This window comes from Eulemur rufifrons, chromosome 9 (genome assembly GCF_041146395.1).
Source record: "Eulemur rufifrons isolate Redbay chromosome 9, OSU_ERuf_1, whole genome shotgun sequence".
Taxonomy (NCBI): Eukaryota; Metazoa; Chordata; class Mammalia; order Primates; family Lemuridae; genus Eulemur; species Eulemur rufifrons.
In genome coordinates, this window is record NC_090991.1 from 41,039,982 (window position 1) to 41,066,834 (window position 26,853).

Consider the following 26,853-nt stretch of genomic DNA (forward strand, 5'->3'; position numbering starts at 1 on the left):
TTGGGACGGGCGCCGGACCTGGAGAAGGCTCTGGAGAGGGCCCGGAGCCGGGAGGGCTGCGTCTGAAGTGGCGCGGGGCGGTCGCGAGCCGAGCCTAGGGAGGGGAGGGTCCCGCTCCTGCCCCGCCTCCCTCCCCCACCCGCTGCGGGACTTGCTGTTCTCGAGCCCCTGCGTCCCGTGGGCGCGCGGCTCTGGGAATGGCCGGCTGGGGCCGCTTGTCTCGTCCGGGCGTTCCTTTTCCGAGCGAGGCCATTTGCAGCCGGAATCACCAACTACCAGCGCTTTCCAGCGGGACTGCGGCCCTACCCGCGCCGGGCCCACCCCCGCCTCCCCAGGCCCTTTCCAGGGCTCCCACGGCAGGGACGCCCACTGGAGCGCAGTGTCTCGGGCTGAGTGGGAAGGGGACCCGGCCTCAGCTCCTTCCCCGACCTTGGGGGAGCGAAGAGAAGAGGGTAGGATGGGGGAGCGGGGAGGATCCCTGGAGCACAAGAACGCACCCGTCGCCAGGAGGTCCCCTGCGTCCACTGCCCCGCGACTCGAGCTACAGCGGCTTCAACACCTGGGTCGTCCCTGGGGTCCTGGGCCTGTCCCCTCCCGCCCTGGGACTTGAGGGCAGCCCTTCGCCTACCTCCTCCTCCCCAGGGGGATGCGGCCCTCGCAGCTCCCGCCCCAGCGCAGAGCGAAGGGGAACAGGCGCCCGAGCTCCGGGGTGAGGACCTGCGTCTGCGGCACCCTTCCCACCCCCACTCTCCCTCAGCGCCCCCCGCCCGGCCCCGCCGGCACCTCCGGCCGTCCGCTCGCCGGCCTCGTCTCCGCTTGCCCCGGCAGGCGCGCGTGGGCTCGGCGTCTGGCGCTCCCTCCTCGACCGCCCGGCTCCCGCGCTGCCCTGTTTGCTCTGCAACAATATAACTAGGGAGGCGCCGGCGGAGAGCGCCCGGCAGAACTTCCTCCCGGGCTGGGGCTGGGCTGTGGTTGCGAGAGACAATCCCCGGTGTCCTGGCTTCCTGTCCCCTCTGGGCCGGGCCAGCGCCCCAGGAGCAGAGACGCCACCCCCTTGCCCCTGCACCTCCCGGATCCGGGGCCACACCTGGCTGTCTCCAGGGAGGAGGAGGAGGCAGCAGGGCTGAGATGGTGGGATGAGGGTGGCGGAAGCCTCCCCACTAGCTTCTCCTGGCCAGATTGCCCTCCCACTGCCTTCCCAGATTGTCCCCCTACCTCCGGGAGAGGAGGGCCACCCTCCAATCTGTCCACAGGGTAAGCTCAGAACCACCTCCTGGAGGCCAGGATCCCAAGTCCAGCCCCAGGTTCCTCCACCCTGGGGGTCTTCTCTTGGGAGTTATCTGCCTCTCTGGGGAAAGCAGCCTGGCCCCTCTGACTGGCCCCTGCACTCACTACAGACATCACAAGCCCCGGCCTGGTGGACCCTGTTCTCAGGGACCTCAAGGAACAGTTGTGTCCGCCTAGGTGCTGAGAACAGCCGCTTCAGGCTAGTGTCTGGGGAGGGAGCCCCCACCCCAGCCCCGGCCTCTCTCGACACCACCTCATGAGGCCTGAGGCTTTGGTTGGAACCTGAGTCTAGCCACTTTCTTGAACCCGGGTACCTCTATATCTTTGCCCCTGCTGGGCAAATGAGTCCACACCACCAGGGAGTCTACATTGTGCTGGGTATCTCAGTGTGTCTGAGCCCTGGTGGCATCTTGGGATCTTCCAGGGCAGGCTCCTGCTAGAAAATGGTGGCTGAACCCTCCCCACACCCTACCTCTTAGGTCCCTCTTGCCCCGAGTAGCCCAGCAAGCAAGGCAGGGTGGCAATAGCTGGTACCCTGTGGTGGTTCTCGCCTGGGGCCGGGCAGGTCTGATGCCCAACTCTGCCACTTCGTGGCCTTTAGACCTTGGGAGTTTTGCCTTATTTCTGCATCTCGGTTTTCTTCCTACAGACTGGGGGTGGTAGCACCTACTTCGTAGGATTGTTGGGAAGATTAAATGAGATGCGCTAAGCACAGTGCCTAACACATGGTAAGTGCACACGATGTCTCAGTTATTATTGCTACTTTTATTATGAGATGAGCTCTTTGGGGTTGGGATCGCTAAACCTCCCACCTTCCTTTAGGCAGAAGGGGAGAAGGGGAAACAAGTGTCCTCAGAAGCACCTTGCAGGGGGTGGAGGGGCTGAGCCCACAGTGGGGCAGCACCACGTCACATGCCCGGCCCTCAACCCCAGTTCCTTTTCTCTTCTCTGGACCTGCCATCTACTGGCCCTGACGAGGTAAGGATCTTGGGGGAAGCTGGGGCTCCCACATGGGCAGAGGGTCCCCCCTTCCCCCGGTGGGCTGAAAGGGCTCTTCAAGGACAGGAAACTGTGGACCTGAATGCTGTCTTTTTCTGTCCCATTTCCCTGCAACCTGATTCCCTGTCCCGTTAGTCTGTTTCCTTCTGTTCTTACAATGGACAGTGGTGGCCTCCCCTGGAGGGACCCCTGGGCTTCTCCTGGAACTTCTGAGGAAGGCCAACAGCCAAGCATAGGCCACTCTGAACCCTAAAACCATGAGTCCTGAATCCGGGGCCCTGCTCAAATAGCCGGTCCTTCCTAAGCCCCTTCTCTCTCCTGTATCCCTGAGGTTTCACATGATTTGGTGTCAAGGGTCTGTGCTTGGACATGTGAGGCACAGGAAAAGCAGCTGTCGTGGTGGCTTCCATGTGAGTGTCTGTGAGTAAACCTCTCCAAAGTCCCTGAAATCCTACCCAACGGTGGGCCCTGACTGCTGGGCGTGGCAAAGGTGGCAGGTGGCATACAGACTGACACTGTTGCTTACTTACTCCCCCCTCCCTGCCCACTCCTGGTACACGAGCCCCCCGCCCGCAAGTGTTTGCCACCGATCCCCCAGGCCCTCCCCTGTGACTAACAAGAGAGTGAGGGGCCCTATCGGATGCTAATGGATGGCTGGTGGCCTCCCGCAAGCGGCGCAGTGTAAGGATTCAGAAGCCAGGCCAGTGAGTAGAAAGACCAGGTCTTTACTGCAAAATCATTCAAATATCACACAACACGGCAGCAATTCCTTCAACACAAAGCTCTTCTCAGGGCCAGGGCCCCACTGACTAGCAACAGTTTATTGCATAAAATAACATTTTAAAATAGTGTGGGCACTGCCGAGGTTCACCTCAGCGTTCCACTGTTGGGTAAGAGTCAGCTCCTCTGAAAGCATTAGCAGCTTCTCAGTCAGGGTCACGGGGAGGGGCCAGCTCTAATGCTAACAATCCCGCAGGTGGGGGAGGCCCCTCCAACCAGGGCCTCACCCCTGCTGCCTCCTAGGGCACCTTTGGTGGGGGCAGATATCCTCAGAGGCCCAACAGGCCCAAGCCCACCAGAGCCAGGCTCCTGCCCTACACCCTGTAGGCTCCTGCCCTATACCCTACAACAGAGAAGCCTAATGGTTAGGAGGCTTGGGAGTCTAACAGTCCTGGGTTCAAACCCTAACTCATAGTCTGGGATGTGTGGCCTACGTTCTTGGAGCCATTTCTTTATCTGTCAAATGATGATGGTCCCATGGATTGTTGGGCTAAATGATATAAGGCTGTAAAATGTCCAGCCTAGGGCTTAGCACCAAGTAAGCAAATTGTAAATGGTGGCTGCTGCCATTGCTGCTTCCTATGATTATTACTATTCAGTCTTCTGCTTTAAACTCAGTGTTTTCTGCTGAGATAGGGTCTTGCTCTGTCGCATGGGCTAGAGTGCAGTGGCGTCATCATAACTCACTGCAACCTCAAACTCCTGGGCTCAAGAGATCCTCCTGCTTCAGTCTCTCAAACAGCTGGGATTACAGGCGTGAGCCACCTCGCCTGGCCTTCAGTAAATGTTTGATGGCTCACTGAAGTCAACACACAGAGAAAGACACTCGTTTTTCGTTCTTAGTAAGGAACTTTGGGAGGTCACCGGGGCAGGCATCAAGACAACAGGTGTGTGTCTTGCCCAGCACTGGTGAATGGATCGGCCAGGTGGGGAACTGAGGGCTGTTCACTTTGCCAGACCCCTCACCGGCATACATGCTGGGCTGCTCCCCAGCCGAACGGCTGGGCCCGCTGGGGCTGGCTGTGCTGTTCTTCCGTGGTGTGCGCAGCTCTTCATCTTATTGAACTGCCACCATTCATTCAGTTAGGCAGAGTGTCAATTCTTGCTCATTCAGATTTTCTTTTACTCACTAATGTGCTTAACTCTCACCCCTTACTAAATGTCATTTATTAATGACTTTTTAAAGATGGAGCAGAGGAACCCTTGCATCTTGTGCAGAGTTGCACTTGTGTTACCACTTGGAACAAGGCAGCCATGGATCTGCGTTGGGTGAGGCAGCAAGTGGGTGGATTTGGTGCTGGGCGGTGCTGGGGGTGCGGGAGGGTCAGGAGTGGCCAGGGCAGAACCTGTGAGTGGAGACGCAGCCCCTCCAACGAACGCGTTTTCTGCGAGAAAGGCTGCAGGAGGGCTGTCTTGGGAAATTACTGCTCTCACACGTTCTTCTTTACCTTGCCCCCCAGCACCTCCCCGCTAGCTATCCAAGGCTTGGGATTTTTAAAAGGGAAACACAAACAGAAAAAACCAATGTGAATTTTCCAGCTTTAAAAGGTGGAGAACTCCCTACCAAGACAGGACACACATTCACCCAGGAGTTTGAGGGCCTGGGAAAAAAGACAGGACTCGGCCTCACAGTGCAGGGAGGCTCAGCGATCCAAACATTCTGGCAACCCCACTGACCCTGTGAGAGGGGCCAGAAGGTGGACGACCCCTGTGGGCAGGAGGTCAAGTATGTCATAAATGACTGGTTCTTGATGAACCAGGGAGAGAGCCCCAGAACAACTGTATTTGAGGATGATATGTTCTCAGGTTCCCAGAGGCTGACTAGGCTGGGCAATGAGGCGGGGGAGCCCCTGGGAGTCCTCTGCCCACACCGCCCTTGGGGGAGTGTTGGCCAGCACCAGGGATTCTGACCTCAGTCCTGTGTTTCTTTCCTATGGCCCTTGTTACTTGTAGATAAATATTTAACTAGTTACATTTTAATTTCTTACCATATGGGTGGAATTGGCAATGGATACAGTTTAGTACGAGAAAAATAAGTCTCTTACAAGCAATGCTGAGAAGCCAATGTTAGAGAATTTATTGACAGGCTGCCTGAGGCAGGCTGGGGCACTATGCTTCCTCCTCCTCCTCCTCCTCCTCCTCCTCCTCCTCCTCCTCCGGTGCTTCAGCTAACTCCACCGGTGTGGTCACCACAACTTCCCTGAGCTCCCTGGGATAGGAAGACAACGCCAAGGCTTTTACTCTTGAAAGGAGCAATTAAACTTTTCATTATCCCTCATTTTAGATACGATTCTAAATTGTCCCCAGCCATTTACCCTGCATCCTTGTTGACAATCTCCTCATCAAAAGACTCCTCGTCATGAAGCTTCTCTGCCATATTTTTCTGGCGTGTGGCACTGAGAGGTCTGTACATATCCCTAAGCCAAAGTGGCCACCATCTCCAGGAAGAGCCCCTTGGGGGAAACACACAAGACAATTAGTGATTCCTGTCATGTTCCAGGTGTCTCACGACGTACATCTCTGGTCTTCTTAGGACTAAACGTGCACCTTGGTCCACAATCACAGTGAGCAACATCACTACAGACCTGGGATCCTGAAAATAATTCCATGTGTGCTGGATTCCAGAAGCTCTCCATCTCTGTCCAAGAGGGCCTCACAATGTCACTGGGGAGACCTTTGTGCGTGGCTTGGCATGGAGTGCAGGCAGGATTTTCAGCCCCACTTCCTGCTTGGCCACATGCTCTTATGCAGTGAACAAACCATACAACCATACAGGGCAGAAGTGTTTCACTCTGTCCAGAAGTGTGTTACATCAGTCCCTTTCCAACTTAGTCCCACATGCAGCATTTGCTGGGGAGCGAGGAAGAAAGTGCTTCTATTTTCCTAGAAGCTTTGTTCCATAAGTTGAGTCACATCAAGCAAATGCCTGGGTGTAGCTAGCAAAGTTATCTGTCTTACAGATTTTCATACTGCAGGCTGTCACTGAGGAGTGAGCTGTGAAATCAGTTTAAAGGACAAAATATTCTTTTTGAATATGAACAGAATGGAAACAAATCAGAGTGCACTGTTTTAGAAACTACTTATGTCTACACAGCATATGTGTATTGTTTGTGATATAAAATGCAGCTCACAGCCCAAGTAGAGTATAATCAATGGAGAAGCCCCCAGCTGGAAAGGGACCACGCTCTCTCTGATACTCACTAGCAGTGTGACCACGGGGCAAGATAATTTCCCTTTCTGTGTCTCTATTTCCTTCTTATAAAAGGAAGAGACAAACTACTGTCTAAGGTCTCTCCTAGTTAAAATTCTATGAGGTTGAGATAAAAGGAATAGAGAGTGGGGTCCCAAAAACCAGGAGGATGAGAAGGTAGGTTTTCCTGCCACTCTAGAGGGAGGATTCATATCTTCTACCTTCCATCAGCCTTGAAGGAGACTAGCTCCCTTGCCCCCATATCACGTGGCCTTCCCTATCTCTTCCCCAGAGCCTATGAAAAGGCCTCCGGCCTGGCCTGATGCCCACCACCAGCAGGGACAGACACAACCACAACTCCCCCACCTTCCCTTGAAGGACTGGTGACAGCAGGTGCGTCCTTGCCAGTCCTGTCCAACTCAGCTTTGGCTGGGGAGCTAATTTTGCTGGAACCAGGCACAGCACTAGGGTAAGTAAGTATTCGTCCTGCCTCTGGCAGTTTCCTCACTGTAAAATGAGGGGACTGAAATAGATGAGTTCTAAGTTCTCCTCTAGTTCTAAAATTCTAATTTAAAAATCAGCAGACCAATATTTACCTCCTCGAGGATCCTCGTGATGATCTTCTGTAACAAATCTGTTTTGGAAGAGAACAATCATGATTTTCCATCATAATGGCCACTATCTCCAAATCTTTGTTCATTTCTTTTAAGTCTTGTCTACCCAGTGGGGTAACTTCTTTTTATTTATTTTTCAATAGAGAAGGGTCTCACTCTGTTGCCCTGGCTAGAGTACAGTGGCATCGTCATAGCTTACTGTAGCCTCAAATTCTTGGGCTGAAGTGATCTTCCTGCCTCAGCCTCCTGAGTAGCTGGGACTACAGGTGAGGCTAAGAGATAACTTCTTTGAAGACAGGAATTCTTCTTTTTTTCGAGACAGAATCTTGCTCTGTCACCCTGGCTAGAGTACAGTGGCATGATCATAGCTCACTGCAACTTCAAACTCCCAGGCTCCAGTGATCCTCTTGCCTCAGCCTCTCAAAGTTGTTGGGACTAGAGGTGCGTGCCATGACTCCTGGCTAACTTTTCTATTTTTAGTAGAGATAGGGTCTCGCGCTTGCTCAGGCTAGTCTTCAACTCCTGACCTCAAGCAGTCCTCCTGCCTCACCCTTCCAGAGTGCTAGGATTACAGGCATGAAGCGCCACTGCGCCTGGCCTGAAGATAGGAATTCTATCCTGCTTAATTATTCTTTGACTCTTTCCTTGGTATCTTCAGGGTACTGGTTCCAAGATCCCCCCCCACCCCTGTCCAATACCAAAATCCAAGGACCCTCAAGTCCCTATATAAAATGGTATAGTGTATGTACATAACCTATGTACATCATCCTATATACCTTAAATCACCTCTAGGTTACTTATAATATCTAATACAATGTAAATGCTATGTTATTACACTCTATTTTTTATTTTATTTTATTCATTCAAATATTTTGATTCACTGATTGGTTGAGTTTGCAGATGTGGACCCCAATAATGCAGAGGGCCAACTGTACCTAGCTTGGGGTCTTGTATGCAGTTGGCACTTAATACATTTTATGGACTGTCTTAGATAACAAATAATTCCTGATAACAACTCTTACAATTAGGAAAAAAAGGAAACATCCTTAACTTGATCAAAGTACCTATCACAAACCTAAACAACAGCACTGTTTTAAAGTCAAGAACAAGAGTAGGACGCCTGCAATTATGGCTACTACTCATCATTGTTGAGGAGGTCCTGATCAATGCAATAAGAAAAATAAACGGGTTGTAAGCATTGGAAAGGAAGAAACAAAAGTATCACTATTTGCATATGAAATGATAGACAACCTAAAATGCCCAAGAGAATCAACTTTTTATTGGAAGTATATGAAAATTCAGTAAGGTGGTTATATACAAAAATCAAGAGATCAGCACACAAACCTCAATAGCTTTCCTGTGTATCACCAATAACTAATTAGAAAATGGAAGAAAGAGTCCACTTACAAACACAATAGAAATGTATAAAGTATTTAGGAACAAAGATACATAGATCTTTTACCTAACAGGAGATGCAAGGTGTATGTGATGCAAACATGAAAACTCTTCTGAAGGACATTAGGAAGAAATGAATACACACCATGAGATACCATGTTCCTGGAATGACATAAAGATGTCAATTCTCAAATTAGTCTACAAATTTAATGTGATCCTCTTCCAATCCCATGATAGTTTTTTACAAAAACTGGCCAGCTGATGCTTGGTAGAGAAAATATGCAAGAATAGCTATGAAATGTATGAAAAAAGTAAGACCAAAGAGAAGGAGGTTGACCTGCCAAATATTTAACTCAAAATATGTCACAAAGCAACTGGAATTAAGTAGTATGACACTGGTACTGGTGCAGAAAGACAACTGGATCAATGGAAGAGAATGGACTACAGATATAGATGGTATTTTAGGTCAGTGAAAAAAGAATGAATCATTCAATAAAAATTATTTTAAAACAATTGGATATTCATGTAAGAGAATAAAAGATCCTCTACCTCAGCCATACTAAAAAACAAATAATAAAACAAATTCCATATGTGTGAAAAATTTAAATAATACAATGTCATGAAAGTACTAGAAGAAAATATCAGGGACGGCCTCTTTCCCAGCCCCCACACCAGGTAAGCCGTGAGGTGAGGGCCGCTGATGGGATGACTCAGACTACAATCACACCTGCTCGTCATAGCTTTTGTTCCCTTTTCCACTGGATTGTTGGGCTTGTTGATTTATAACACTCTTTTGATATTAAATATATCAATCCTTTCAAAGGTTTTCATTGTATTTCAATGTTTCAAATACTTGCCAGTGTTTTTGTCTTTAAGGAGGCGGAATGGTAATGAAGAATGCAGGCTTTGCGGTGAGCGGGAGCTGGGCTCTGTGTTTGGCTTTGCTACTGGGGCCTTAAGTTGATCTCCTTCATCTGTACAAGAGGGATGATGGTCTCTTCCTCACAGGAGCGTTGTGAGGATTAAACCAGACAGTATACGGAAAACTCTCCAGCCCATGCTTGGCCTCCCCCAGGGCTAAGTTTGCCAGTGGCCTCACAGACAAGGTGGTCAAATCCACCAAAGGTTTCTGCCTGTGCTATCAGGTGTAGAAAGCTCTTTTCCATCACATGAGTATAAAAATATTCCTTCTATTTTCTTTCTAATGCTTTTCTTTTTTTACGTATACTGATATATATTTAAGGTGAGAGATAGGGATCTGCCATTATGTGTCACCCAAAGAGTTAGGCAGAGCTGTTCCATTTCCATTTGTTCATTTTCTTCCACTGCTTGGAATATGAAAAGGTGACATTTCAAAAGTCTTAGGAACACATGGATTGTCTATTGCCAGACTCCATATGCTAATTCAAATACTAGGTTGCATTATTCCTCATTGTGGAATTAACAAAATGCCACATCCCCTTCCTGGAAATGCCTTTGTCTACTAAAGGTAAAACACTACATGCTACCTTATCCTCAAAAAGCTTATCATCTAAGTGGGGAGAGGAAATAATGAAAAGATATAAATACAAATATAAGATTAAACTGTACACAGAAACTAAAAGCAGTAGAGGAGTTTATAGGAATTTTTTAAAAAAAGCAAAAGGCCACATGCCACCTGGAGATGATGCAGAGGGTACTGTCTGGGTAATGGCCAGGGACCGTCTTCCTGAGGCCTTGACAAACTGACCCCATGCTGGTCCCTGCTTTCTGGGCTCCAAAATCAGACTCTGTCCTCAATTCACTTCTTCCTCTTGGAGCAGTGTCACCATACCAAGATCACAAGACTGACCAACAATCAGAATGCCAGATCATGCTTTGTCAATGGGAAATACATCTGCTCCTTAGACAAAACCTCTGTGGAGAGAGGCCTCTGCCGCATGCTCAAGTATAACCAGAAAGCAACTTGGTGAAAACGGAATTAGAACAAAAGGAATCAGCAGAATCCAGAGTTTAATGGAAAGGGCTGAGTGAGGTGCCGGATGCGGCCATCTCCCCCTAGGCACAGTCTCAGCAGTGGGCCTGACCTCACGTCAGCCGCCTGAGGCCGTGTGCGCTCTCCTGCCATGGTTGGATGGACGCTGCCCACGCTGGTCTCTTTTTCTAAGTTTTTACTACTGACCAGCCTCCTGCAGATAGATACGTTTTTCTTTAGATAAGTTAATACAGGTTGAGTATCCCTAATCTGAAAATCTGAAATCCAAAATGCTCCAAGGTCTGAAATTTTTGAGCACCAACATGAGACTCCCAGAAAATGCTCACTGGAGCATTCTGGATTTCAGATTTTCAGATTAGGGATGCTCAGCTGGTAAGTATAATGCAAATATTTCAAAATTTGAAAAATCTGATATCTGAAACACTTGTGGTCCTGAGCATGCAGATAAGGGCCACTCAACCCGTACATTCCGCCAGGTTCGCTCCTGTCTCATGGGCCAGGGAGCCACTTTGCAGCTCTGCTCTGCTTCATGTGCGGACCCAGGGGTTTCTGTCTCGGATAGCCGTCTTTAAAAAACTTGTTTGCCACATTTTTAAGTTCTCAGGGGAGGGGAAAATGCTTCACCATGGCCTCTAAGAAATGGTGACAAATCACACAGAGGGACTAGGCCCAGGAGGGCTGGAGTATTCAAGAAAGGCATCAAGAAGAAAGATGAACTTGAGCTGGCTTTTGACAGATTCACAGGATTTCCACGGGCAGAGTGAAATAAGAGAACTGTAGATGGGCAGAGGTGCAGACGAAAGCAGGGATGGGCAAGGTGTAACTGGGGTACGGTGTGGGGCTGCCTTGGCTGGAATGGAGGGCGGCCACGACAGGAGAAAAGGTAAATTAGGTTGGATTGGTAGGGTAGAGTCATGATTGTCACCTTATTAAACCAGTCTTTTAATATGCTAGCACCTACCTGTTGAGAAAAGTAATAGGCCATTATGAAATTGAAGAAAAGGTAAATGGAGGCAAGCTCCAGGAAGGAGCCACCGTAAATATGACACACCTTGGAGTAGTAGCTGGATGCAGGGTTTAGCCGCAGGGCTTTAACTGGACCTATTTAGACAATGCCTTACACACTGGAGGAGGATGCTACCTGAATCTAATGAATCTACAAGATGATACTTCTATCTTTGCCTGTGTCCTTTCTCCCCAGGGTGATGACAGCTCAGTGAGGGTGGAGATAATATAGTTCAGCAACAAAGAAACAAATCAGTGGTAGAATGAGAGTGATTGGTGAGTACATTAAATTGTTGACATAGTTTTGGGTTGGAAAAATTTTGCTGTCATATCAACTTTAGCTTTCTTAAATTTAACTTCTCAAAATAGCATCGTGGTTTGTTAACTTGGTTTCAATCCACAGAGATCTCCTGGGAGTGGGGTTACTTTAAAAATCCTTGGTATATACTTTGCAATAAAAGAACAAAGCATACCTCAGTCTTAGTGACTGAAGAGGAATGTCAAGTCATAGTAGGTAGGAAAGTACATTTGATTTTCAATTCATGGGTTCTGAATCTATCGTAAAGGATGTATTCTGGAAACCTGAATTAACTGTTGTCCTTACCTCAATGAGACAGAAAATTATAATCAAAATCATCAGTATTACAGTCACAGATATTGCCAAGATGAGTTTGTTGTTATAGCCGTATCCTGGAACTTTTTTAGTGAGCTAAAAAAAAGGAAAGAACAATTAAAAAAAAAACCAAAACAAAGAGACAGAAAGGATGAAAGCTAACTATTCAAAACCCCTTTCTTCAAGGTAAGTAGCTTACAGGTTCTTAAAGAACATACCAAATCTAATGTGTTACATAATCTTATTATCAAGCATTTTGCTCTACAATTTCTTTATCTTGAGTGTTAGGTCTGTTTCATTCCCTAAATGAGCAAAGTGGGAGATCAGTGTCATGGCCAGGACAAAACATGGACTTGTCTACCCGGGTCTTGCTGCGTGGGTGTTTTCATGGCCTGTGCTAAATGATGGAAACGTCCATCCTGTTTCTGCAGTTGTCCTCACCTCACTTGACTCCTGCTCTTTCTGCTCGCTCTGGGGTTCTGTGTTCTCATTGATATAGGTCTCGGTTTTCCACTGATCCGTGTCCCATTCTGCCTTGGATACTTTCACTTCTTGCTGCTCACTGAGAAGCTTCATCAGGAGGCCTGTTCTAGAGATGAGCTTGGCACAGGCCAAGTGCACATGGCTCTCAGAACAGTCCATTTTCAAAGTCCGGATGACGTGAGCAATGAGCTTTCGCACGTCCTTGTTGGGGATGAGGGATCGTAGCTGCTGGTTTAGCTGAATTTCAAGCTGATCACCTGGGGATGGGCGCGTGGGATAATTAATGTCGTGGGGCATGGGGGTGGAGTCAGCGCCCGTGTTGTGGTATTCCCACTGGGGTTCACTGGCTTGTTTCACAGTTGGCATTATGTTGAATGCAGCCCCAGTGGACCCTGCAGTGGAAGGACTCTCGTAGGTTGTGCTTTCAGGGACAGCTTCTTCGGGCACAGCAGTGCTTCCTACAGAAATGTTTTCTTCAAAAGTATTTCCTTCAGGGGATGTACCAGTGTTTTCTGTAGAAACTTCTGAAAGGGAAAATAATTCTGGAAAAGGATTCTCCTGATGACTCGGGTCTCCTGAAGATGAAAAAGCTTTACGTGAAGGGGAATTTATGAGGCGCCTGACTGGAGAGAGTGGAGGCCTGTTTGCAAATACCAGTCTTTTGAGCGAACTTTCCTTTTTGACCTCTTGACTTAGTTTGTCCTTGGGTGTCCTATGGGCCACATGGGAATGAGTTTTATGAAAGTGGTATTTTTTTCTGGAATGTACGATTGGCTTAGCAGCCTCCATACTTTTAACTCTAGCATTTGCGTCTTCTAAAACAAAAATGGTGTCGATCAAGTCTTTTGATTTGTTTTTAACCTTAGGTGGGGGTTTTGCAGTGGTGGGGGCAGCAGGCACGCCCACCGAGTCCTGTTTCAGTAAAGAAGAGACAGCTGCCTTATGCTCCTGCGTGAACGAAGGCTTGGTGTGGAAGGAGCTTCCCACAAACCTCTTGGGGCTCTGCACCGCGGGAAGCTGTTCCAGTTCACTCGGGACTGGTCTCCCAAGCCTTCTGGCTTCGGCAATTTCCTTTGCGATTGGCCAGGCACTCTGTTTCCTCCTGATTCTCTCCTCTTCTAGGAGCTTTTTCCTTATGCCCTTGGGCCCCTTGAGGACTATCTTCATCCTCTGCCGCCTTTTCCCTGTACCCTCAGTCTCTGCCAGGCTGTTTTCCTGTGGTTGAGCAGTTTCTAATTTTTTGGGAAAGATTTGGCGTTTAAATTTGGGACCTAAAAGGCTGGACTGCATAAGCATGGCAGCTTTTTCTTTCTTTTTAACATCATCAATTTTTTCTTGAATTTCTGCATCTAATAAATTTTTCAGAAAATAGAGTTTCCTCAGTTTGTTTGTGTAAATTGGATTGTTGGATGCAGGTTCAAGAGAGGGGGTCTTTGTATTGCTTTGCAGATGACTCAGGGGCTTGTCTCCATCTTGTCCATTTGAAAAAAGCAGTTTAATGAACGGTAATAACGTTGACTCTACATCTTCTAGATTTCCCTCTGAGAAGTAAGGCAATATGTAATTTAGTGCACTAATAACATCGCTTTCATCATTGAAGTCCAGCGGCTCGTTCGTGAAGCCTGACAAGCTGATGGCAGTTTTATCCGAGGGTTTCTCTGGCTCAATAGTCAGCTCAGTGCTGGTGTGCTTCTTCCGGGCCTGTAATACCTTCATGAGCGATTCTTCTGTATTTCCCAGAGATGCTTCTTCACCTGTCAAAAAAGAAGAGACGGTTTTTGATAATGGAAGACGGACGGAACAGCTTTTTGTCAGTCCACAACCATATATCCCAGTCAAAGAAATTATCAGTCACCAGACAGGTGAGTGCCATTTAGAGAGGAGAAAAACTAACCCAAACTTAAACCTATGAGATGGCAACAGCAAAAGCAGAAAGAGGCATCTTTTGAAACAGTGGCTACCTACTGAGAACATTTCATAATGTGAAATACAGCAACTCTATTTAGGATTATTCCATTGGTCCGCGAGGGCCCAGCCCTCGGCGGAAGCGCAGAGCTCCCCACTGAGCCAGCCTCTCTGCGGATCTGCTTCCTCACGCCCCGTAGCCCGTGCTGTCCTGCCTCACATGCAGGGGGCACGCTTGCGTTCTCGCTGCCATCACAGAGGAACAGGACGAAAGACAGTCCTCTGAGGGGAGGAGAGCAGAGGCCCCAAGCCCACTGCTAAGAGGTTGTCCCCTGGACGCGGCCTTCTCCGCCTCCCCCGCCAGTTCCTCCGCGTGGCCCCTGCTGCCATGTGTACTGGCACCCGGAACGGGAGGCTCTCCACACAAAAACCAGTAGGTCCATCCCGGGTCTTTCCTTACATTTGGGCAGGGATCTCGGGTGGACGTGAAGAGAGTTTTAATTTGCCAGATTGTATGCCTATGTGGAATGTTCAATAAATTTAAGGAATGACGGAAATTTCTGGATAAACATTACTTGAGGGCCGGGCGTGGTGGCTCACGCCTGTAATCCTAGCACTCTGAGAGGGCGAGGTGGGCGGATTGTTTGAGCTCAGGAGTCGAGACCAGCCTGAGCAAGAGCAAGACCCCCGTGTCTACTACAAAAATAGAAAGAAATTAGCTGGACAACTAAAAATATATAGAGAAAAAATTAGCCGGGCATGGTGGTGCGTGCCTGTGGTCCCAGCTACTCGGGAGGCTGAGGCAGGAGGATCGCTTGAGCCCAGGAGTTTGAGGTTGCTGTGAGCTACGCTGACGCCACTGCACTCTAGCCCAGGCAACAGAGTGAGAGTGTCTCAAAAAAAAAAAAAAGCATTACTTGAAGCAGAAAGGAAAAAGCAACTTTTGTCAGATGCCTACTTTGCTTTCATTTCATTTCTGTAATTTCCAGCTTTACTTGGGGTACCATCCAAAGCTTCTAACTGCGTGAAGGACAAGTGTACCATGGTGTAGCTGGGTTTCTTTTCCAGAATTAACAGTTTTTGTGGTGGTGGTGAGGGTCCAAGGAATAGGTAAGCACTATGAGAAAGAAGAAACATGGGCTTGTGGAGAACCCAGAGTTGGGGACAGAAGACCTGGCAATAGGCTGCAGCACTTAACGCCTCTGACCTTGTTTTTCCTCATCTGTAAAACAAGATTAAAAATGTTTGTTCTGCCCACCTCTGGGGAAGAAGGGAGTAATATAATACAGTTGGTGAAGAACTGTTGTGGAAAGTGAGCAACACTGTGTTTATATAAGTAGCAAAGTGTTCTTATTGATTATCTGCCCCGTGTCACTGGTAGAGACCCGTATTCAAGTTGTCCGGACATGAAATCAGTCCCATTTTGGAAGTCATGAAGTTAGCGCTAATAAACCCAATATGTTGAAAAACACTTAAAAGCACCTGAGTGTTTTCTCTGTGGCTAGAAAAGCTTAAGATTCAGAGCAAGTCCAGAGTTGGACAGTCTAAGAATGGAAAAGCCCTCCATTCTGTTAGAAGAGCCAGGTAGCATTTTCTGGCTGTGGAACCAGAAACTCTCAGGCTCCAAATAAAACAGAGTCACTTTTATTCTTTTATAAAATTATAAAAACAAACAAACCAAAACCAGATCTACACCTGTCCCATAAGGCAGAGGGCACTTGAGATCTAATGCATATAAAACCAGTTTATAAACTGCGATGTGCTGTGTGGACAAGTTGTCACCAGGGGGCAAAACACCAAGCAAAGAGCACAGTACACAGTTGTGGCCGATAATGTTATGCCCTTCCCCTTCCATTCCTTCCTCCTGGTCCTTTATGGATGTGGAACTGTTACATTATTAAGTTACATAATAATAACTGAGAACTTGACTTTCAGCAAGGAAGAAGTTCAGAAATTTAGGGAGTTTAACTCTGAATGAATGAATAAAAATAAAGCAATGACATCATTAGCTTAAAAACTATCAATTAACAATTAAAAATTAAAAAGCACATAAAAATTTAAATATTTATCATCAGGCAATTTAGACTCACGACAATCTGCGGTGCTTGTCAGACATGCATTCTTACAATGTAGCTTCACTGTCTTGCAGACAGCCTCAATATTACTTTTAAATTGGCAGAGGCAGCAGGCCAGACGGCTAGGTAAGATCCTATAAATGGAAACAGAGAATTAAATTAATGTAAAGGGGTTACTTCAGTTGGTAGAAGAGGCAGGCCAAGGCTACCACAGGCGTAGGCAAAAAGGGGTTCTTGAGGCATATGGCCTGGTCAGTTGTTGGGTAGGAACCAGATGGCCAATAGGAAGGACAGAGGTGGGTGAGCATGGCAGTGGGTATGGTATGCCTAGAATAAAGGTGATAGAGATTAGAGTTGCCAGGAATGGTAGCTTACACCTGCAATTCTAGTCCCATGGGGGGCTGAGGAAGGAGGACCGTTTGAGGCCAGGAGTTGAAGACCAGCCCAGGCAACATAGCAAGAACTTGTCTCTTAAAAAAATAAAAGTAAAAATAAAATAAAAGGGATTAAAATTGGGTGATTTGATTTGTAGTTTAATTCAGAAGTTATCTTCTCCCAACTCAAAAGTCTCAATTTGGATTGAGAGTACACAGCAAGAAGACCGACTTCTAAGAAGAGTCCAAATAAGCCCCCAACTTCTGAAGTCCCTTTCTCAATTACTCTTGAGAGTGGTAAATATTAGAAATTACTCTGGGCATAAATAACAGCTTAGTTTAATCCATATTGTGGGGTTACACAATAATGGAGATTGCATTGGCCAAACCTGGACAGTTTGAGCATTCAAAAGAATAATGACGGTAATAAGGTACCACATAATTACTATAAAGAAGAATCCATGAATTCACGTGGATACTGTAAAAGAAAAGGGAGGAGTCCTTGTTTAATAGAATAATGCCAACTAGTAAATGTAGAAGAATGACAGAATTAGAAAAGTGTCATTTTGCAACCACCAACATAACAATTGATTCAGATAGGGATCACCACAGATGCACAGTTGGGTAAAAAGATGCTTGAGAACAGGATCTTCACTGATGCCAAAGTATCACCACAGAGATTATTAATTACCAAGGGAAAATATGGTTTGACAATGGAGAGATCTGGAAGATAACGACTTAATCAAGTGATTAAACTTAGCATTATGGGCCACCTGAAGTCAGGAGGTAGGCAGGATACATCGCCTATGTAGTATTCTTCGCAAAAATGTTTAACCTGAATCTAATCATGAGGAAACAGACAAATCCAGATCATGGGAGAATTTATAAGACAACTGTTTTAGACTATTCAAAAGTGCCAGTGTCATAAAAGACCAAAAAAGGTAGAGAAACGTTTTAGACAAAAGGAAACAAAGACATGCCATGCAGTGCCTCATCTTTGATTGGATCCTGGATCAAAACAAAACAGACTTAAAGAATAGTATTGGCTTCTGGCCAAGATGGAGTAACAGGGACATTGAGCCTTGTGCCTGAAACAACCAAAAATACCAGATAAAATATGTTAAACAACAGTTTTCAAGACACTGGGCATCAGGCAATGAAGGACAGTGATTTCTGTGAGATGGGAAGTAAATGAAGTGTGACCTGTGACCGCCCTAGGTTACCGCTTTGAGAGAGTTTCCAGGCCGTGGTGCAGGGAGATGAAACTCAGGCATAGACCGGAGGACTCTCTGATTAAGGAAATGGAGCTGAGAGTCTGGGAAAACCAAGGTGGCTAGAATTCACACCTTGCAAAGTACTAGAGAGAAAAGAGGCACAGAGAGAGGGAATTCTGGGATAGGCAGAGGGATCGCCTTAGCATTCAGCAAAGTACTGATTGGTGCGTGTGTGTGAGGAAAACTCCTTGAGGCTTGGAAAAGAACCACCCAAAAGGATTAGACAGAAGAATACTCAGATATTGCACAGGTTTAGGAATAGTGCCTGTTACCACAAGCTAGACTGGAAAACCTCGTGATTCATGGGGCAATGGGTACTCTCAACAAACTCAAATCCACAATGTCTAGAATCAAATAGAAAATCACCAAACATGCAAAGAAGCAAGAACATATGACCCATATTGAAGGAAAAAAGCAATCAATCAAAACCAACTCAGAACCTACACAGATGTTAAAATGACCAGACAAGGACACTAAAACAGTTATTTCAAAAACGTAAAGACTACAAATGTTAAGTAGAGGCATAGAAGATATAAAACAGACCCAGATTGAACTAGGTATTAAAAACTACAATGTCTAGATGAAAAATACACAGGACGCATTCAATGGCAGATTAGACACTGCAGAAGAAGAGATCAGTGAATATGAAGGCGTTGCAATAGAAACTACCCACATGAAACATAAGAAGCAAAACAAAACAACAAAAACAAACACAGCATCAGTGAGTTGTGCAACAACTTATATTCTGGGCCATAAAACAAATTTCAATATATTCAAAAGGATTCACATCATTCAATATAGGTTCTCTCTTCTCTGACCATAATGGAATTAAATTAGAAATCAACAGAAAGATCTGAAAAATTCTCAAATATTTGGAAACTAAACAACACATTTCTTTTTTCCTTTTGTTTTTCTTCAGACAAGGTCTAGCTCTATTGCCCGGGCTACAGTGCAGTGGCGTCATCGTAGCTCTCTTTAACCTCAAAGTCCTGGGCTGAAGCATTCCTCCAGCCTCAGCCTCCCAGGTAGCTAGGACTACAGGCACGTGCCACCACACCCAGATATTTTTTCTATTTTTTGTAGGCATGGGGTCTCGCTGTGTTGCTCAGGCTGGTCTTGAATTCCTGGCCTCAAGCGATTCTCTCTCCTCGGCCTCCCAAAGTGCTAGGATTACAGGCATGAGCCACCATGCCTGGCCTAAACAACACATTTCTAAGTAACCCCATGGATCAAAGAAATCAAAACGGAAATTAAAAACCATTTTGAACTGACTGAAACTGAAAACACAATAGGCCAACATGTAGGATGATGCTAAAGCAGTACTCAGTTTCTTCAGCTTCTACCTCAACAAATCAGAAAAGGAAGAGAAAATTAATCCCAGAGTAAGGAGAAGAAAGGAAATAAAGAACAAAGCAGAAATAAGTGAAATAAAATGAAAAACAAAAAAATGAAATCAGGCTGAGTGCAGTGGCTCATGCCTGTAATCCCAGCGCTTTGGGAAGCTGAGGCGGTGAGAGGATCACTTGAACCCAGGAGTTTGAGACTAGCCTGCGCAACATAGTGAGACCCTATCTCTCCAAAAAAGTTAAAAATTAGCCAGGTGTGGTGGCACATGCCTGTAGTTCTAGCTACTTGGGAGGCTGAAGCAGAAGGATTACTTGAGCCCAGTAATTTGAGGTTGCTGTGAGCTATAATGATGCCACTGGACTCTAGCGTGAGCAACAGAGTGAGACCTTGTCTCAAAAAAAAAAAAAAAAAAAAATTAAAGAAATCAGTGGAACAAAAAGATGGTTGTTAGAGAAGATCAATAAAATTGATAAACCTCTAGACTGATCAAGAAGAGAGGAGACACAAATTATTAATATCAGGAATGAAAGGGATAACATCGCTATAGACTTTATAGATATTAAAATGATAAAGAATTATTATAAAATACTTTATACCAATAAATTCAACTCAAGATGAAATGGACAAATTCCTTTAAAGACATAAATAACTAAAGTTTACTAAAGAATCAATATGTAACTTAAGTATCACTATTAAATTAATTGAATAGGTAGTTTAAAACCTTCCCACAAAGAACGTTCCAATCCTATATGGCTTCACTGGTGAATTCTATTAAACATTTAAGGAAAAAAATAATATCAATTCTACACAAACTCTTCCAGAAAATTGAAGAGAAGGGAATACTTCCCATTCATTTACAAGGCCAGCTTTTACCTCATCAAAATTAGACAGACAAGAAAAAACTACAGACCAATATCCCTCATGAACATAGAGGCAAAAATTCCAGACAAAATTTTAGCAAATCAAATCCAATATATACAAAGATACTATATTGTGATGAAGTGGTGTTTATCCCTGGAATATGCAATGTTGGTTTAATATGTGAAAGAAAGAAAGAAAAGTACGTATGTTAATTGAATCCACATGAAGGTCTCATGGGTGTACATCGTTGTATTCTTTCATCTTTCTGGTAGGTTTGATTTGGTCGAAATATAAATTTGGGCAAAAAAGATAACCAAGATAATTGATTAGCCTATCGTTGTGGTTTCCTGGGGCAGTTTCAAGAAGATAAAAAGTAACTGGAGTAAATTCTCAAGGTTAACCTTAAGCAGTGTAGTATGGTGATTAAGAATACAGACTCCATATTAGGCTCAAATACCAGCTCTGCTAATAATGTGAACTTGGACAAATTGCTTAATCTCTATTCCTTAGCCTCCTCATCATGACACCACCTACCTCTAATAAGCTTTGAGAATCAAATGAATCAATACCTGAAAAGTGCCTGGCGCACAGTGAATGCTCAATAAATGTTAACTGCTCTAGTTGCTCACTTGCAGAGGCTGCCAGAAAAGTAATGATGCTCTCCTACCTTGGGTTGTTTGGAGTATTCTCTGCGCCCTCCAAAAGGATGACTTTATTAGGACCACATTAGGACCATGAAAACAGAAGTGTGTTTCATGGATACATATAAGGCTGTGAGTTGGGAGTATGATATGTAGAGTTTTAGATTAAAACTGCATCCAGTAAGTTGGCCTGACACATCTCTCAAATGTATAAAGGATTAATTACAGGTGACTAACGTTATTCCTTTGAGTCCAGTGGAAGCCTCTGATCTTCATATAAAAAGAAAGGACCCAGAACAGTAACCTAGCATTTTATATATATACCATCCTTAACTTTGACACAAAGTTTTTGTTATTCCTTTCCTGGCTCCAAATTTTTATCCTGAAAATTTTCAAATCTACAAAAAACTTGAAAACATACTATAATGAACATCTGCATACCTTTCACCTGGATTCAACAGTTGTGAACACTTTGCCACGTTTGCTTTCCATGTGTGTATGTCTCTGCATTTTCTGGGCAAACCATTTGAGAGAAAGCTGCAGACATAATGACCCTTCACCGCTAAATACTTCAGCATGCAGCCCCTGAGAACCAAGGCATTTTCCTACATAACCGTGATACTACTAGCACCCAAAATGAAATTTAACGTTATATCATTGTTTACTATATATAGTCCACACACAAATTTTCCCAATTGTCCCGACCATGTCATGGCATTTAAAAAAAATCCAGAATCTAATCAAACATTAAACATTGCATTTAATTTTCATAATTCTTTAGTCTCCTTCAGTTTAGAATGCTTCCCTGTCTTTTTAAAATCTTTTATGGCACTGATATTTTTGAAGCAGTCAAGCCAATTGTTTTATACAATGTTCCTCAATCAACTTGAATATAATCACAAGGGAATATTTTTAGCAAGGACACTTCGTAAGAAGTATTGTAGTTTTTATTACTCATTAAAATGTATGAGCTAGAAATTATACAAGTAATGATAAACTTAAAGAATTGTTTTAATATATACTGACAAATCTTTGAGACTGCAAATGACCTGAGCTATAGATTATCCTTATTTGAGAATAATAATTTTTCAATATGCATTAAAGATCATTACACAGCTGGGCGTGGTGGCTCATGCCTGTAATCCCAGCACTTTGGGAGGCCCAGGTGGGAGAGTCACTTGAGGCCAGGAGATCAAGACCAGCCTAGCCAACATAGTGAGACCTGTCTCTACAAAAAACAAAACTAAAAATAAATATAACTAAACTAAACTAAAAATAAATATAATAAAAATAACTGGGCATGGTGCTGCATGCTTGTAGCCCCAGCTACTCAGGAGGCTGAAGCGGGAGAATTGCTTGAGCCCAGGAGTTGGAGGTTATAGTGAGCTATGATCATGCCATTGCACTCCAACCTAGGCAACAGAGTGAGACCCCATCTCTTAAAAAAAAAAAACAAACAAAAAACTATTACACGTGAGTTAAGACTCACATGAACTGGCCTACTTACTTTGTATGTAAGTGTGTAAACTCCTGAAGACTTCCAATAATGAACTCCAATATGGCAGTTGCTTTAATCTCTTTATGGCCTTGGTGGCAAATGGCTACAGAGAATGAGAACACTTTTCCTATCCACTACTGGTCAAGAGGAAAGCAGACAGAACCCCACTACCTTGGACAACTGAGAAAGCTGGTTGATGATGAGGACTCTGACAACCCAGAGAGGAAGGCATCTAGCTAATGTGGAAGACGCTGCAAGACGTCGAGAAAGACGAGGGTAGAGCAGTAAGATGGGTCTGACGTGGTGAGGATAAGAGAGTGATCTGGCAAAAACCACTGGAGCAGAGTGCTAAATGAAGGGGCTTTTTCCATACTAAGCTTGTGTAGTCTTCTCACCTAGCCTTGGAATAACAGCAGGTTTCTATGTAGCTTGCCATATTGGAGGGGGGGTGGCGGCACAATTTAAGCTGCAGTAAGTTGTGTATCAAACTACCACACAGGACCCTAAAGAAATATTTTTTTAAAACTGAAAAAAATTGAAATACGTCACACCATACATGAAAATTAACTCAAAATGAATCATAGACCTAAAGGTATTAATAACTATACAATTTCTGGAAGGAAACATAGGAGAAAAATCTTTGTTACTTTGGATTAGACAATGGGTTCTTTGACAAAAATGTCTTAGATAAGACACAGAAAAGCACAAAGCACGCAAGAAAAAAAATTGCTAAATGAGAGTTCATCAAAATTAAAAACTTCTCTTCTTCAGAAAACACTTTTAATAGAATGAAAAGACAAACCACAACCTGAGAGAAGATATTTACTAAACACGTATCTGAAAGGACTTATATCTAGAGTATAAAAAGCACTCTTAAAACTAAACAAGAAAATAAATATCTAATTAAAATACGGGATCAGATTTGAACAGACAATTCAGTAAAGAAGATATTTGCACATGAATAGACATTCAACATCATCAGCTATCAAAGAAATGCAAATTAAAACCACAATGAGATTCCACTACACACCTACTATTAGAAAGGCTATGATTTTTTTTAAAAAACTGAAATATAAGGATCTGCTGATGGTGTGAAGCAACTGCAACTTTCACACTGCTCATGGGAATGCAAAATGGTACAGCCACTTTAGGAAACAGTTTAGCAGTTTCTTAACAAGGTAAATATGCACTTAGCGTGTGATGCAGCAATCCCACCCCTAGGTATTTATTTGCCTGAAAGAAATGAAAGTATATGTTTCATGCATATTAGAGTTTTTAGCAGCTTTATTCATAATTGCCAAAAAACTGGAAACAACCCAAATGTCCATAAACTGATGAATGGATAAACTGATATACCTATACAACTGGAATACTACTCAGCAATAAAAAGGAATGAACAGTTGTCCCTCAGTATCAATAGGGGACTGGTTCCAGGACTCTCTGGAGATACCAAAATCTGTGGATGCTCAAATCCCTGTATAAAATGATATACTATTTGCATATAATCTCCAGTATACTTTAAATCATCTCTAGATTACTTAGAATACCTAATACAGTATAAATGCTATATAAATAGTTGTTATACTGTATTTTTTAAATTTATATTATTTTTATTGTTATATTGTTATATCTTTTATTTTTTCCAAATATTCCCCATCTGTGGTTGGTTGAATCTGTGGATGAGGAGAGGACCAACTGCACTTATAGATACAACAACACGGATAGTAGCATAATCTCAAAAAACTTATGCTAAGTGAAAGAAGCCAAAGACAAAAGGCTACACACTGTATGATTTCATTTATAAGACAGTCTGGAAAAGGCCAAACTATAGGAACAGAAATTAGATTGGTGGTTGCCAGGGGCTGGTGGGGGGAGGAGGGGATTGATTGCAGAGGAACATGAGAAGCCTTTTTAGGGCGACAGGAATGTTCTATGTTGGGAATGTGATGGTGGTTACATAACTATACATTTGTCACAACTCTTTGAACTGTACACTTAAAAAGGGTGAATTTTAGCCTTAGCTAAAGCAAGAGTGAGACCCCGTCTCTACTAAAAAAATAGAAAGAAATTAGCTGGACAACTAAAAATATATATATATAAAAAAATTAGCCGGGCATGGTGGCACATGCCTGTAGTCCCTGCTACTCGGGAGGCTGAGGCAGGAGGATTGCTTGAGCCCAGGAGTTTGAGGTTGCTGTGAGCTAGGCTGATGCCACGGCACTCTAGCCTGGGCAACAGAGACTCTGTCTCCAAAAAAAAAAAGGTGAATTTTATTACATGAAAATTACACTTCAATAAACCTGACTTAAGAAAATATAAACCTAAAAAACCAACTAAGTGAAAATAAATTTAAGAAAAAAAATAACTTACAGTTTTTCCAACTCAAGAGTTGCCATGAGGATGTTCTCAATTGTTGTAAGTGGGACTTGCGTTGTTCCCAGGTCTCTGAAGGAGAAAGCCCAAACAGTCATGATATGAGCCCCAATGCAAAAATCCTATACTTAAAAAGATATTTCAAGGACTTATGATTACTTCAATTTTGGCTTCTCTATAAAACAAGCCAGCTCAAGAGTTTATTTGCCATTGAAGATAATTCTAGAGAGCTCTTATTGAAGAAATGTGATTATTATGTTCATTTGCATCATCACATTAATGGCACTGAATAACAACTTACATACTTTTTAACCATTATCTTCCCATTTTAGTATTGCATTCACCTCTCTTCATCATTTACTCTATTTTTTCTTTTTAAAATAGTGAACACCTATTCCTCTTTGCTTTCTGGGATAAATGATGTTCCTACATGCATCTGTACATTCTATATCTGTATGTGTTCTTCAGCACTGCTCTCTTCCCCTGCTGGCTGTCTTGCCCATCATACCTCCTTTCTTAATCTCTTGTCATTGCCAATAACTTTTTTTCAATAGCCTAGTTAAAATTTAAATTATGACTCTTTAGCCTAAATTCAAAATATTTAATCTTTGATGCAAATAAAATACAAGAGCAGAAATCTCATGACTCATGAGATTACTGTAATACTTACAGATATTTTAATGCTGGTAGTTTAAAAAGATATGAATCTTCAACAGTGGTCAGAGGATTTTGATTGAGAATTCTGAAAAAATGCAATGGAATTAAAATTACCTGCATTTTCCATTTGCACGAAACTGCATGAAAAGTTGATATTCATTTTTTAGTATGAAACTTGTAGGTAAAAAAAAAAATCATTTTCTGTCTTTACCTATAAATCACCCTTAGACTCTGTAAAACACTCTTCCTTTGGGAACTACCCACATTTCTAAAAGATAAAATGGAGACGAGAAACAGAAAAAATAGAAAAAAAAAACAGTGGATAGCAAGGAAAATATATGCCAATTATCCTCCATAATTTGAGGTGCTTGTCTTTCATCTCCAGAAATTAAAAAAAAATCACGGTTTAATACACACAGTTAAGAAAAATGTGGACCAAATCCTTGGCTTTAGAGCCAAAGAAAAAGAGATAAATCTAAGAGAAGGGAACTCTCATCACATACTCACACTGTATTCTTGTATCACATCACAGCCTTTGTTACTTTGCACGCAATCACCTGTTCACTTGTCAGTCTCCTGGACTGTCAGCTCCTTGACAGCAGGGACCACACCTTATTGTCATTGTCATACCCGTGGCCTGGCACAGTGCCTGAAATTTACTAGGTATTTAATAAATGTTTGTTGACAAATAATATTTTGTTTGAATATCAGTAACATGAATAAATTCATTTTTTGATGTAAATTTTGTTCCAAAATGCTGGAACAGATTTCCTTTTCAATTCTTTAAAGCAAGCAAACAAACAAACAAACAAATAAAAACAAAACAAAAGAAATGGGAAGGAAGAGAAGGCAATCTGCCTTTAGGTTAACTCTACTCGGCCGGGCGTGGTGGCTCACGCCTGTAATCCTAGCTCTCTGGGAGGCCGAGGTGAGCGGATCCTTTGAACTGAGGAGTTGGAGACCAGCCTGAGCAAGAGCGAGACCCCGTCTCTACTAAAAAGATAGAAAGAAATTAGCTGGACATCTAAAAATATATATATAAAAAATTAGCCGGTCATGGTGGCGCATGCCTGTAGTCCCAGCTACTTGGGAGGCTGAGGCAGGAGGATTGCTTGAGCTCAGGAGTTTGAGGTTGCTGTGAGGTAGGCTGATGCCAGGGCACTCTAGCCCGGGCAATAGAGTGAGACTCTGTCTCAAAAAAAAAAGAATAATAGGTTAACTCTACTCAAGAATCATCAGTATACTGCAGCACATTATAAAAATAAGAATTATTACAACTGATATTTATTGCGCTGCAAGGCACTGGTGATTAGCATTTCACATTTAATCCTCACAGTAAGCTTACATGGTAGATTTATTATCGCACTTTATAAATGAGGAAACTGAGGCACACAGAGGTTATATAACTTGTCCTAAATCACCAAGCTAGTTAGAAGCAAAGATGGAATTTAAACCCGTACTGATCTCGAAGCCTGTGTTTATCTTCTATGAAGAAAAGCGGTTTAAA

General features: G+C 43.9%; 1 protein-coding gene across 1 annotated transcript in view; it reads right to left on the reverse strand.

Moving 5' to 3' along the window:
* Nucleotides 1-5,175: 5,175 nt before the first annotated feature.
* The window catches only part of LOC138392393 (leucine-rich repeat-containing protein 37B-like), a 46,811-nt gene continuing 25,133 nt past the window's right edge, over nt 5,176-26,853 (reverse strand). Inside the window, exons 9-16 of the mRNA XM_069483154.1 lie at nt 25,360-25,431; nt 24,687-24,761; nt 16,337-16,455; nt 13,955-14,095; nt 12,300-12,598; nt 11,850-11,954; nt 5,382-5,449; nt 5,176-5,275 (exon numbers count right to left, since the gene is read on the reverse strand). Of these exons, the coding sequence (XP_069339255.1) occupies nt 5,176-5,275; nt 5,382-5,449; nt 11,850-11,954; nt 12,300-12,598; nt 13,955-14,095; nt 16,337-16,455; nt 24,687-24,761; nt 25,360-25,431 (979 nt within the window). The remainder of the gene's footprint in view (nt 5,276-5,381; nt 5,450-11,849; nt 11,955-12,299; nt 12,599-13,954; nt 14,096-16,336; nt 16,456-24,686; nt 24,762-25,359; nt 25,432-26,853) is intronic.